Raw genomic sequence first — 15211 nt, 5'->3', positions numbered from 1 at the left:
ATATAGGTTAACATTTTATGAGTCTGAAATTTCAGTTTTTATCTAGGTACGTGTTTAGGCTTTGATCTCTCACAAAAATAGGATAGAAACTAAACACCCTACAGTTAAAGTGAATATGTCCAAAAGTTCTCTGGAATGACAAAGTACTTGTGTAGGATTGTACAGGTTCGATACTAAAAGTTTGACGAGTGTACATGTGTGCGTGCATGTGTGATGTATGTTTGACATTTTTACCCCACATAGAAAAATATACAGAAAAAAGGGCAAAACAAGCTAAGAAAATGTTTGCCATGTGATAGAGTATAATGAAATAAAATAATGTAAACATACTGGGAGATATATGTAAAGAAAGAAATAAGAGAAAGATAAACAGCCTTTACATATGAATTCGATCTAAAATTCCATCTTACCAAATGTAACTCCCTATTCTGAGATGCATTTCTATAGTTTACAAAAGAAATCTCTTTTATTGTTTTTCTAATGCTTATTCTCTCCCTCTTCTCAACGTCCCAATTTGCCCCCCACCCCAGTTCTTCAGTTGAGATGAACACTAGCAAAGTGTCCTGGATGGCACCAGAGGCAGCCCACTAGGAAAGCCCTACCTAAACTCCACACATGCTGGAGAGAGTTCCCAGCCCCCCGAGGTCTTCTTCTCAGGCGCTCTGAGCAGACAACAAGGCATGCTGGACCAGAGGTACCAACAGAGCCACGCCTGAGCCTCGGATGCAGCCCCACGTCATCCCAACCAACAAGCAGAGAGAAAGAAGCCCTTGGCCAGAGCCAGCAAACTGGGATGGGCCATGAAACTAGAGTTTTTCTGGGTCTAAGGAAAAAGAGAAAAAGAGGCAATATTGTGGGTGTTTCTTAAAGTTAAGTGCTTTCAATTTAAAGTTCCCTTACTCTGAAATTATGACTTTACAGGTTTTTGTGGTTGTAAATTGTCTTCTTTGTGAAATTCTACAGCTTGGAAACTATTAACACAGACTAGAAGTGCCTGTAGGCCATAGCGCTGAGTGACTCTCTTTGACATCTGAACCAAGGGTTGACAATATTTCAGTGTAGAAATGAAATGAATTAAAATTTTTAATAAAAAGGTTAAAACTTAGTACATTATGTTTAAAGAGAAAAGTAGGTAGTAGGTATTCCTGTGCAAGGTATTTGGAAGTATTCGGAGATGCTTGTTGCCCGGATTGAGTTTAGGTTTTTATTCATTTTTATTTCATTTGCCTAAGTTGTAAATCACCAATGTCTTGGAGGCTGATCTTTAATATAGAAGGCACTGTGTCCTCAGACAAGAACGACTAGGATTCACCAGGCTGTTTCCAGGCCTGACTCTCAGAGTCGAATGGTGATGGGTAAGGGTTCTCCACCATTATGTTGAACCACACATCTGGCTTAGATGGAGACTTTCAGAGGCCAGAGCTATGTCAGGAAATGGCATTTACCTACTTAGCCTTTTTTTTTCCCAAATAAAAACGACATATTAAGGAATACAACCTGAGAATCTCATATACATATACACAGTGAAATGATTACTACAGTCAAGCTAATTAACATATCTTCTCACATGGTTGCCACTCTTTTGCACGTGTGGTGAGAGAACCTGAAATCTATTCTCTTAGCAAATTTCCAGTATCCAATACAGTATTATTAAATACACTCATCATGCTGAACATCAGGTCTCTCAACTTATGCAGCCTACAGAACTGCAACTTTGTACACTTTGATCAACATCTATTTCCCCCACCTCCCCACCACTGGTGACCACTGTCCTCCACTCTTCTATGTATTCAACTTTTGTAGATTCCACAACAAAACAAAGAAGTTTTACTAATTTGTAGTATAATAGGAATGGCTAGGCAATTTGTACCACCATCCTACTTACAAATTTGAAAGCAATGTTTGGTGAAATAATGGAGCCAATCACTGAGAGGCCAAAAGACAGACAGGGACTAAAAAAGGAGAAAGAAGAGGGGATGGAGTTTCTTCCTGAATGTTGGGAAACACTGGGCTCATCTTGCCAAACCACACTGAATTCTCTACTAGGGGATCACACACTTACTGACAAGGGTACCTGGCATAGACTTCTATAGTCTCCCTTTCTGTTCTTGTTTTAGGGAAGAGCTTTGAGCAGGGATAATTTCAGAGCTCCATCAACAACGATCTAATAATTTTTATCTCCAGGATATTATAGTGTTTTCTATAATAACACATTTCATTTCTTTAGTAGTATCATTTGCTTTTCAAGGGGTTTTCTTCTTGGTTACCACCTTTGATTCTCACAATAGTTCATGATGTAGATGGAATAAGAATTATTATCTCTAATTCAAAATTATGAAATAGGCCCAGAAAGATGGAGTGGATTTCCCAAGACAATGAGTCTTAGGAGACAAAGTACCTGGTACATTACTGATTTACCTAGTGAGGGACTAAGCCAGAATCATTATCAGAACTCAGTTCTCCTAATTCCTTGTTCTGAACTGCTCCTCTTTTGTAAGTTATTTTCCATATGCAAATCATAAAGAAAAGAAGAATACAGCTCATGTATTTTATATTATTTGGGGGTGAGAAGGTAACAACAATAATAGCTATGATTTACTGAGATTCTTTAAAGTGCCAACAACTATGCTATTTCTGTACATATGTTATTTCCCAACCATGTTTGCAAGGTACATATTATATTTTATAGATGAGAAAATTGAATCTCAAAGAGATTAAATAATTTGCTCAAGACTACACAGCTAGGTAAGTGACTGAGTGTGGTTTGAATTTTGGTATGTCATAATAAAAAACTCTTCATGCTGCTTCATGCCTAAGGCATAATCGAGGGAATTGAAAGAACTATTCAAGAACTAGGTCATTTATAAAAATTTAAAAAATTTTATAAAAGCCATGCTTGCAAAGAAATTAATGACAGCTCTGATTAAATTAAGATGATTTCAACTACTGTCTATTTCAGTCAGATGAAAAAATGCACAGATTAATATGTTCTGAATTTGAAGGGGATACCTAATCGAGTCTTAGTTAGAAATACTTAAAGAAGTAAAGCTAAATAAATTTTGCTGTATTTGTCACCTGGAATGAGACATGAAGAACTCCCAATTGAAAAATGAGGAACAGGGCTGTTTCTAGTTTGGGACAAGTATTACACTCCATATTGGTTTTGTGTGGGGGGGAAAGGTACTAACAGCTAATTTATTAACTCTCCTACTTATATAATGCTGGGAACTGTCCCTGCCCCCATTTGACAGACAAATAGCACAAAAAAAGTATAGGCATGAAATACACAAAATTTCTCTTAAAAAAGTTTAAGCCCTTGGAAAAGACAATTAGGGATGTAGATAACTTGTGGACAGAGAAACATGAAAAGCAATGTGGTCAGAAAAACACCTGGGTGTTAGAATAGATTAAAAACCTACCTTCATACATTTAATAGCATTATGAGGAATGGAATAAAAATATTTTGGACTTTTGGATGATGAAAGTACTTTTTCTAATGGAGAATAACAACAGTCAAAACAGACTGGTGACATTATGTTAACACCCTATGGGATTATATGCCTAGTCCTTCTATTTATTCAACACTCTTTTTAAACATTAACTCTCTGGTCCTTACAGTGCAACACAAGGGCTGGAGAAGTTACCCACGATATCTGTGATGAGAGGTCAGCCAGATAAATGTCTGGGTATTCTATAAACAAAAACTGGGTGAAAGTCAGGAAGCTCAACAAGCTTATTGGTACAGATCTAAGTATATGATTTGACTAAACAATTGCTATAGTGTGGCTAATGTCAATTGCTTGTAACATCAGAAAGGTAAATATAAATAAAAAGATATTTCAGTTTTATATTGCAATAGGAATAAAAGAAACAATGGAGTGAAAGTTTTTAGAAAGATGGGAGCAAGTTCAATAAGTCCTTGTTAGTTTTCAGGTTCACCAGCCTTAGGAAGTGTGAAAAGAAACTTTCTTAGTCTGAGGCTGGACCATGACCAGCCCCTAGGTTTCTCCTAGCTCAAGAGTCTGGGAAACATCTTCAGCTTTTTACTTCTTCCCCTACCAGTAGTAGTGTGCCAATCCATTTAAGAGTGGAACATACTGACCACCTTTCAAGAAAAGGATGAGATGCAGTGTACTTTAAACTGCTTTCTTGTAATTAAGCAGCAGCAATGCTAAATAGCTGGTGGAAAAACTAAATATCAGGGAATAATGATCTCTTAACAGATTATGACCTTCTTCGGCCAGAGTTCCTACTATATATTGTATGCATACATATATTCTATAGAAAGCCAAAAAAAGGGAAAAGGGCTTTCAAAAAAGTATTTGTTCTTCAGAAGGGTTTTATATTATTATTTCAATCATATCTCATTTTTTCTATTCCCTCTAAATTTTCTGCCTCTAGAAAGTGAGTTTGGGGGTGGGAGGTGATATAAGTTGGTGGGGGCTCAAGATATAAAGGCTCACACTCATTCATCTCAGCATTGAAAAAATCCAGTCTCACCTCTCTCATCCATTCTCGAATCGTTTTGCCAGCTTCTTGATGCCACACATTGTGAACAGAATCTGTCAACGCCACAGCAGTTACCTTACTTTTTACATCTGCTTCTCGTTGAATCATCTGTTTTAAAAAAGGAAAATAAAACATTAGCTATAATTTTTTCCCTACTGGGTGCAGCCTGCTTAGTCATAGATAATAATAATATTATATTAAAAATGAAAAAGCAAGATGCGTTTCTTGTTCAAAGTTAGTCTTTTCTACCCTGAACACATGCCCTATTCTTGTCCAGAGATGTGAAAAGACCTAATATTTTCCTTTAAAAAGAGAATGCCACTTAAGTCTTACAACTATGCAGCTCTATTATTTTCCATGTGGTCTGACAATTCAAGGATTAAAGGGATCACAGGGGAAAAAAGGAGGAATCCCTGAAGGTTTCCTTTACGAGTTTCTTCCACCACTTCCTATTTCAGTGCTTCAGGGAAGTTAGCACCTGGGGTTCACTGCTAGCTGCTTGGAACTAACTTCTAATTTTCAGTAGACGGCACGTGAGTAAAGGAAGATATCTTGCTTTGACTTCTCCAGTTCAGTAGCCTGCTCTTCACCATCGCCTTGTAATTCCTCGCTGCTTTAAACGCCCACAAAGATCTTTCTCTTCAAAGCCTATCAATATCATTTCTCTTTCTAATTATTTCTTTATATCGACAAACTATTATACTTAAAGTCCGTCTATAGCGTGTCATTTCTATAAAATTAAATGGTTCTAAAATTTAAAAAAGAGCTGTTTGGTCTGAAGAAACTGAAGAATTCATCAGTGGTCTGCAAGATGAAGAAACTGAAAAATAACAGTTCTAAATCAAAATAATCACAAAAGGTTTTAATCTACTAACACTAGTGACCCTAATTTGACACAACAGATGTAACAAAACTTAATAAAAAGTTACTTAAAATATACTAAGTAGTAGTCTTGAATTTCATAGCCATGCCCTTACTATTTCTTTGCATCAACTGTCTTTTCTCTCTCTAAAAAAGAGCAATTTCTCTATCATTTGCAATTAATTTCTATGAATTGTCTACCAAAAATATATTACCGCATTTTAAAAAAAGAGAGGATTCTGAATGGTGATGAAAGCTCATACAGTGAACACTATAAGCCACGCTTCTGATACCAAATGATGCCTGTTGGCATTCTGAAGCAAAGATGTGTCGCTCTCTTTTAAATTGCTTTAAATCCGGCATATGCACATCCCCTTCCACTGAGTGCTACCTAATGGGGATCTAACTCACCGTTAATGCTGCCTCAGCAGATTTCCACACCTTAAAGCTTTGCGCTCTGTGTTTTCTGCTTATACAACTTGGAAATCTTAAAATAAATGTTGGTTCTCAAAGTCACAATATTACTACAAAAATTCACCATGCAATACCAATTAATATTTTTAAAAGCATAAGATAATACTCAAATTCAATACTTAACATTCATTGTTAAGTAGTTTGCTACCTTCTACATTTTATTTTAAAAATAGATTCTCATTGGAGCACGCTGGCACTAGAATATAAAAATTTAAACCGACATTAGATAATAAAACCCCAAATTCCACAATAGTGAAGCCACCTGGCCCATGAAGAACTTGGATGTCCTTATTCTCATTTTCTAGACGAACACTTTTAGAGATCTGGAGCGATTGCTGCTGAAGTTACAAAATAAGAACACGCTCTTCTGGTATTCTAAGAATGTCTGCATTTTAAAATATTTGTCCTGGATTTTGTTGCGGTTGTTGTTAACATACGCTGACTTATTTAAGATGGCGGTGTGTGAAGACACTAAATATTGTAGACTGTTTGTGAAAGGATACAAAATTAAGAGTTGAATAGGCTGAATATTTAGAGCAAGAGTAGAAAATCGAGGGATTAAAATTCTACAAACCTGGAAAAATATACAGTTGTTACATGGAGTACCAGAGGAAAAAAAGCTTTGGTTTGTTTGTCCATCTGGCTAATATTTCACACAATGGAAGTAATGACATGCGACTTTTCTTCACATCACATCAAATCACATTATAATCTAGCACGATTCCCCCCTCACACTGTTATAGTCCTCTAGTTTAAAAATCACCTTCACGTTATAGTATCAGACGTATAGAAGGGTCAAATTCAGAGGATCTCAATGAAGAGCTGCTTACAAATTAACCCAGTAACAAAGAATTTCAAATACTTGACTGTTTAGGATTAGTAGAATTGTAAGTTGGTGAAAATCTTAACAGCTTAGTTTTTCAGACTAATTACCTCTGTTTCAGTCTTGGTGCAACCCAATCTGGTAGCACTGGAACTACATGCAACTGCCATTTCTGTCCAAAGCCTCTGCTTCTTGCATTTGTTAGCCTGGTTCATAGCCTCTCTTCCCTCCCTTACTGCCTCCACTGGGAATGAGCACTGATGAAAAATGCTGGAGAACGGCAATGGTGGGGGTGGACTGAACACAGGAATCAGGACTGTTTAAGAGACAGACCTTAGATGGAATATAGCTAAAGCAAGGATGGGTAGAAGTGCAGCTGGGCAGGAACACAATTTCTATAATAGTCTATAATATAAGACCACAATAGTCTGGAAAACCCAGAAATCTGAAAGGGAAGAAGCCATATCATCCAAGTTTTACTATATGTCAATCTAAGGTGGAGATGTGGTTTTTATTAGGCTCCATGGATATGAACACCTTTGAAATGCCATGCAAAATTCTGTATATGATATGAATATTTTTCTGGAAGAGGATCTTTAGCTTTTACTAGATTCTTAAAGGGATTTTAGTCTCTAAAAAGGGTGAGCCCCTCTGATCTCAATGTCTCCATGTATACTTGAATGAACTATGAAGTACCTGCTAAGTGATCCCTTCAAACAATTACATTTAAGATCAATTTAACACCTACACCAATTTTTCAAAAAGAAAGGATGGCATTCCATTTTTGTTATAATGTCTTCATTTGGATAAAAGTGAAAAGTAAATTTGATGCCCCAGACATCAACATCTTAAAGTTCCATGGTTTAATAGGTTATGTTTGGTAAAGTTACAATTAAAATACTGTTTGTTTGTATTTGTCTGTAAACAATATTTATTTTTATCTGAATAGCACTTCACAAATTTCAAAATGAATACATATTCATTCTCATTTTATTCTGAAATAATACTGAAATGTAGGCAAAACATGTATCATTTTTCCCATTTGTGGAGGAGGAAACTGAGGCCAAGAAACTGGTTAATGGCTACACAGATAAAAAGTGACAGGACTCTGACTTGAATGTGACTTTAAGTTCTGTGTTCTTTCATTTGTATCACATGAGGTCTATTTCTCAGTAATATACCATAATACTCTTACATAAATAAACTCATTTGATTAATTCCTTTTTCACATATACAGTATTTCACTGACTTAGACATTTTTAAAAAATGATAACCAAAAAAAAAAGAGAGAGAGATCCAAATCCAGATCAGTAAGGAATGCTGAAATCCTAAAAATCATGCTGAGACAGAAATTAGCCATGAGCAAAAACAGGCTATCGATAGTATTTAAAAATTATTATTACAGTTCTAAAATAAATGATGTCTTGGATAAGAGGGAAATCAGATATTTCTACAAATCATATTGATAATTTGAGAATTAATACAAAATATTTGATGCTGTCACCTGATTTTTTGTTTCCCCTTCTTAATTCTATCCAGGTATCTATTCATACTCCTCCCACCTTAAATTAATCACAATTAATCTGTTCTTTCCTTTACAGTATTGCATGTTCCCAGTCTGACAAAAGCTTAACTAACCCAATAAATATCACGTACTTTGAACAGATTAAAACATACCATCTGTATGCTGGCTCATCTTACTATTATTAAAATTTTTGATGAGGTTGAAATTGAGAGGGAAAAAAAACCCCCTTCCATTATTTCTTTTTTCTTCCAGAGTAAGAGTAAGATTTTTAAACATGAAGTAACTGTAACAAGATAGGAGAGCTTATCAGAGTGTAAAAGTATTTGGGGGGATGTAGACCAGAGGCCCAGAGGGGTGGCATGGGAGGACGAGGGTCAGCAGCAGTTACCTTTGCTCCCCTCTATGTGCACTCCAGCTCTTCCACAGAGCTGCTCCATCTCTCCCCAGAAACCACGTAGACCTTTTCTGTCTACCTAACTTATCTCACCATGCTTTCTCCAAGGCCCTCAAATGACGTACCTGCCTGTGATCTTCACAAGTACCTGGACAAATCTAAACACTGATGTTACCCTAAAAGTTCCTTAATTCCCTTTTTGTACTTACCAGCTGTTGTAACTTTTCCTTAGGTTTCATTTCTTCCAGAGCTACTTTTAGCAAAGGAAAACACAAAGACTCTTTTACCTCCACTCAACTAAATTAAAAAGTTGCTGTCCATTTGTCTTAGCTTAGAAGATAGGCTTTTGAAGGCAGGGAGACATCGATGTTCCAGGGGTGCTCTGCCATCAAGTCTTTGGGTGTAGTTTCCTATCTCTAGTCCAGGGCCCTGGGGTTTGGAAATTATGAACCCAACCCAATACTAGATTCAATACTCCCAATCAAAAGAAGAAGTGAACTCTGAACTAGGTTGTCTTCACCCTAATCTAAAAGAAGAAATGGATAATTTCATTTTCTGATATTTGTGGAACAGCAGTCATGGCACTCAGAATAAATTTGTCTTATATTTTAAAGTCCAAGAGGACCTCCTGAAACAGGCCTGTGTGGGTTGGGGGTAGGGATGTATATATGTAGATGCAGGCCATATCTATATTTGCATATATGATGTGTTTTACACATGCATTTGAGGGAAATGTTTTAAAGTCTTTCATCAGCAAAAGCCATTACCTTCTTTTTAAATCCTGACATGTGTTACACATATGCACTGTGAGGGTTACAGCCTGTGAATCACTTGTACAGGAAAGAATACTCTGAAAGAAAATCAAACGACCCACGTTTCCTTCAGATTAGGATCTGACACTACCGCACGTTTATAAATCTGAGGATCATTACTACTGTATGAGCATGAATGAATCATCACTCTCCTTAATAGCACGGCTGAGGTTTGAGATGTCTTTTTAAAAATATATATGTATATAAATAGATTAGCTCCCTCTAGAGCTCCTTGAGTTAAGATTTCAGATTAAGTTGTTTCAAAGGTTTGAAGTACGAAAAGATGGTACCTTTTCACATTTTCAGCATGAAGATTACAATTACACTCGGTGCTTCTACTTGAGCGTAGTTTTCATGTGGTTTGATAAGCTATGGTATTTCACCACAGATGTCTCCCATCACTTTACATTTCTACCTGTATATCCCCTGGCATATGGCATACTGCCCTGCACGCTATCAGGCCCACCAGGTTAAAAATGTGCCCTGGACCAAGATGACTAATCAGCCGACACTGGGCTTGACAGTCCTTTCCGTTAATGTCTGTTAATGTCTTCCTGAAGATTCTTTTATACAAGTTGATCCCAATAGCACAATAGCATGTTACTCACAGAACAAATATCATCTTTGCTGCAACATTAAAACCTTGGTTCTGTCACCCAAGTCTCTTGAAGCACCTCTAGTGATTACAATGAAATACACACACTTCAGCAGATGAAACATGAAGGCCAAACTGCCCAGCAGGAAATCCAGACAAGTATGACACTCAGCTCTCACATGCTACTCACAGTTCACACTTCTCATCTGCATTCCCTACTATTTTTTTTTTGAAAGTAGAAGCTTTCAAGTAAGTAGTCTTTGTAAGGAGTGTGGCGGTTGGGTTCAAGGACTTTGGAGTCCGATTCCCCGGGTTCAAATCTCTATCCTGCCACTTCTGGTAACGATACCTTGAGTGAATTATTTCAACTTTTTCTGTGTCTCAAGTTCATCACGGGTAAGAGGGAGAGGATAAATACTCCTAAGTCATAGAGTTATTGTGAGATGAAATGAACTAAATATAAAGCAACAACAGAGAACCTGGCACACAGTAAATCGTAATAATAGACGATCCCACAAAACCACACAATGCAAACTACTGCCTTTGTGTAAACTAGTGTATTCTCCTTTCTCAACGGAGCAGGTAAGAGAAGCTTAGCCTAGAATGCATTTAATGACAAATACTACTTTTTAAAAAGTGATAGATACCTAAAAGAAAAAAAATTATGAAGGGCTACTTTTTCTTTAGAGTATGTGGTTCAATAATTCTAAAACCACCAAACCAGACAGTAGGAAGAGCTGATTATTATGTCTGTTTAAAATCCTGTAATCAGAATACTAAATCAGTAATAGCACCAGGCACTTGAAAATTAAAGTAGAACTGTTGAAGCCATACTATGGCAGCTCCACTTTCCTGCCACCAGTGAACTCTTTCAGAATTACTTGGGCCAGCAAAAAGCACAGAGCCTTGGCTTAGCAATGCCAAGCTAGCAGAAAGAGAGTCCCTTTTCTACATAGAGTGGCTATATTTTTAAAAAGATAATCACAGAGATAGGAAGTATGTCCAAAGGAAGGCAGTATAGTGTTGTAGTTAAAAGCATGCATAGGCTTTGGAATTAGATGTCCTTAAATTTTTATTTTTGGTTAACCATTATAAGAATATAAAAATGGGAATAATAGTAGTAGTCACCTCATAGGGTTGCTGAAGGGTATGAGATAAGGCACGTAGGCGATCAATACTGTCAGCTATTATTATTATTACTTTGACATGCATTTCTAATTTCTAAAATGTATCCTTCCTTTTAGATATGGTATCTATGTACTCTCCAGTGACATCAACATTTGCACTGATAGGGTAGCAGTCATGAAGTGTCATACAACTACTATACCCACTCCCACCACCACCTCCTTGATTATGTAAAGTGATTTGGGCTTGCTCAAATGTTTTCAAAGGAAATAATTAGGTATAAATAGGATAATCGTACATTCCAGTTAGCCCAAGGCAGTCCTGGTTTACGTCTATTGACCTGGCATAATTATTAATAGTGTTCCCTTACACTGTTAAAAGTGTTCTGGTTTGAATGGTAAATTATATGGTTACTGTATGTATAACACAGAAGTTAAATGTTACTCTAGCAAAGGGGTAAATCTTATAGTTTCATTGTGCTCAATGCTTAGCATTTTAAGCATAAACTCAAAACCTATATAGTTGCCACTATAAAAATAACCATGTAGGAAAACATGCAAGAAATATGTCCAAAGGTTCCTAAGTTCAAAACTTAAGGGCAAGCCTTAGTGCTGTGCTGAGCCCCTCACAGATGGACATGCAGCCTCACACCCTGGGTAGGTAAACATGGCCAGCTGGAGCTCCACTCTAGCAACAGGATAAGACAACATTCTCTCTTCCTGTGCTTTGAAGCCTTAGCCTCAATTCCTACAACCTTTGTCTAATTTCAGGAAGGAAAAGGCTCTCCACAGGCAAGAACCCCAAGGGATGGGGTATGTAAACTGAAACTTCTTGGGTCACGTGCATTTATGAAGATAAGTCTCCAGCCACCAGTTAGGGAATGGCAAGTTATGATTTATTATTGCAGGCGGCCAGAAGAGAGCAGTAATAACTTCCTTTTCCTTTCCTGCCTAGACCATGCTGCCACGTGCAGGCTCCTTCAACAACAAAAAAACATGTGTAAGGTAGGTTTGAAAGGAAAAAAAAAGAAAAAAACCCAAATATTAAGTGATTGACAATTGGGCGTTGGGAAAGACTGGTGCTTTACAAAAACAAATGATGTGAGAAAAAAGGCAACAGTTTGAAAAACTTATTCTACCAATCAAGAAAATAGCAAGTTAAATGCACAGAAGAAAATAAAAGAGGTCACATATTAAGAAAACAGTGTAAGGGTTCATCAAGGTAACTTGTTTGATTAAAATGTTTTATCATGTAATGTTATAAGAGTAGGCAAGACATTATCAAACACAGATTTGAAAATTACAATGGATATACTTGAAGTGGATATATTATAAAAGTATAAGTAAGGACTTAATATTGCCAGTCCAAAAAACTAAGACATGCTTAGCAAAGGAGATGGTGAAATGGTGATAATACATAATCTTAGATGGAAAAATGAGAAAACTTATTAAAACTTTATAAATGTAATATATACCCAGAAATGTTTCCAATGCAAGTCAGTAGCAAGCATGTGCACAATACTCAGTTTAAAAATCACTTATGAGCCTTTATTAATTGGTATATACACTTTGGTGCATACATATATAGAGAGAGAGAATTTGTAAATCATTTAATGGTTTAAAAACTTGTGGCAAAGATTTCATTAGGTTCAGCAGGGGTAGGCATACACAGTCAGCTGGGAGAGTGTTAATATATAGCTGTGTCTCTTAATGACAGGGATGTTATTCTGAGAAATGCATTGTTAGGCAATTTCATCATTGTGCAAACGTCACAGAGTGTACTTACACAAACCTAGATGGTATAGGCTACTATACACCTAGGTTATATGATACTAATCTTATGGGACCACCACCGTATATGAGGCCCGTTGTTGACTGAAATATTGTTTTATGTTGTATGACTGTACTTATGTTTTAAAGCATACAATTTTCTTTTGGTCTGGGAAAAAGAAGGCTAAAGGGACAAGATTTACTGCCACAAAGATATATAGCAGACAACCAGAGTATAGGAGATTATGTTGTTTAACAGAATTCTCTTAAAAGCCTTTATATTAGGTGTGAAGTGACAGATATGTTGATTGGCTTGGCTGTGGTGAGTAATTCACAATGCATACAGATATCGGGGTCATCAGGCTGTACACCTTAAATACACACAATTTTCAGTTGTCAATTATACCTCACTAAAGCTGGGGAAAAAAACCTTTACACTGAATTGCCACATAGACGTTTGGTGTATTTGAGATTTGACTATAGCTTTCAAAATTATTCTTTACATTTAAAAATATTTTTATTAAAAATTCTGGTTCCAATTACCTGTATTGTTTTCAATATATTTTAAAGACTGTATACCCTGTTACCTGGCATAAACAGGGAAAGCAATATTCTAATTTATCAACTGTTCTAGGTAATACATCATTACCATAGAGTTGAGGAAGATGTGGTTTCTGATCTTCAGGAAGAACTTAAAATTTAGGAACAAAGGCAGGTTCAGATAAGTTCTATAGAGACCATTAATATTCTGTGTATTATAAATAGATTATCTCATTAGACAGAACAATTTCTTTTTCAGTAGACTCGTAGTTGAGGGATTGTGTACCTGTTTTATAGATGAGGAAATTGGTGCTTAGAGAAAGTAAATGATTTGCCCCTATTCACATAGCTGTAAGTGGCAGAGCTTGATCTTTTAACTCCAAATCCCATGTCTTGACACCATGGCTATCTGTATGTAATACCCTACATTTCCCCTTCTAAAATACTTATTATACTGGTAATGATTTGTTCACTGTCTCTCTTCCCCACTGAAATGTAGGTTCCAGGAGGGGAGGATCATATTTGTCAGCTCAACTCCAAATCCTCATTCCCTGCACAATGACTGGCACGTAATAGATGCTTAAAAATTATTTGTGGAATGAATGGAGGTGCTATTTACAGGAATGGAATAGATCAGGGAAAGTGATGGTTAGGAAGTTAAAAGGATGTCTTGTTTGGTGTATTTAGAAACAGACCGTATTGTAGGTTGGGTTCCCCAGGAAATAGACTCTGAGATGGAATTTAGCGGGATGTTTACAAAGGAGTGCCCCTAGGATCAACATCTAAGGAAGGGATGGGAACAAAGCAGGAATGGGCAGAGAGAGGTCAAGATGAGATACAGGTCCAACTACAGGCTTGCACAATCCCAGGGGAGCTCTGGACCGGGAATGACCCTTCAGAGTCATCCCAAGTTGGGCCCAGACGGCTTGGCTCTTAATCTCCCACACTGTTCTGTCTTAAATATGGGCCCCACAGCAGCCAAGGCAATCCCTGAAGGGGCTGATACATGGAGGCTGTCTGCTGAAAGCACTCCCAAGAGGTGGAGCAACAAGTCTTCTACTGAAGGAGCAATTGGACTATGTACCATAACATCCACCAAGGGCCACAACTGAAAGTAAGCATTAACCTACTGTTGATTCAAATCTAAATCATCGTTCCAATCTGCCTGGCACTCTATTGTCGTATTTGTGTACTCAAGATTGCATTATGATTTAACTCACTAATATCTATCAGATCAAGTAAATTTATCTTAGACTTTAGGTCTCTCACAATCTAACGCCATATTATCTATCCCATCAAATTTTGAGTTATCCCTCAACTAAGGATTATAAAGGGAAAAACACAAAGTTAAAAGATGAACAAGCACTGACTATTGAAAAGCATAAAGAAATAAAAATCACAAATTTCAAAAATTGTCCAATAAATCCACCGGTAAATGATTTGATTTCCTAAATTTCAAATGAAATGTCTATGTCAGATAAAGTAAGGTATACTTGTGATTTCAAACCTGAATACACCAGAGTACAAAATAACTCCAAACCTCCAATAAAGTATGCAGTTATCACTACTTTATGTCTGGTGGTGTTGGCCGTGGAAAAGGAAGGGTGGGCATGCACAGAGAGGTTTCACTGTAAAAGTAGCTATGTTAGCTTTTCAAATCTCAGCCTTTACTCCCGATGATATAAAAGAAATAAACACTATGCCATATAAATTTTGGGACTAAAGACATTTGAGATTTTGATTCTTTTCCAGATCTTAGTTATTCTATGTCCTCAGATGTTTCT

The 15211-nt window shown here is 36.7% G+C and overlaps 1 protein-coding gene across 32 annotated transcripts in view; it reads right to left on the bottom strand.

Moving 5' to 3' along the window:
• The window catches only part of ARB2A (ARB2 cotranscriptional regulator A), a 383076-nt gene that overhangs the window by 125774 nt on the left and 242091 nt on the right, over window positions 1-15211 (bottom strand). For all 32 annotated transcript variants that reach the window (XM_070234560.1, XM_070234566.1, XM_023618013.2 and 29 more), the window contains one exon: window positions 4501-4617. In XM_070234560.1, coding sequence (XP_070090661.1) covers window positions 4501-4617 — 117 coding nt within the window. The remainder of the gene's footprint in view (window positions 1-4500; window positions 4618-15211) is intronic.

The sequence above is a fragment of the Equus caballus genome, chromosome 14 (assembly GCF_041296265.1).
Source record: "Equus caballus isolate H_3958 breed thoroughbred chromosome 14, TB-T2T, whole genome shotgun sequence".
NCBI lineage: Eukaryota > Metazoa > Chordata > Mammalia > Perissodactyla > Equidae > Equus > Equus caballus.
This window is presented reverse-complemented; position numbering and strand designations above follow the sequence as displayed.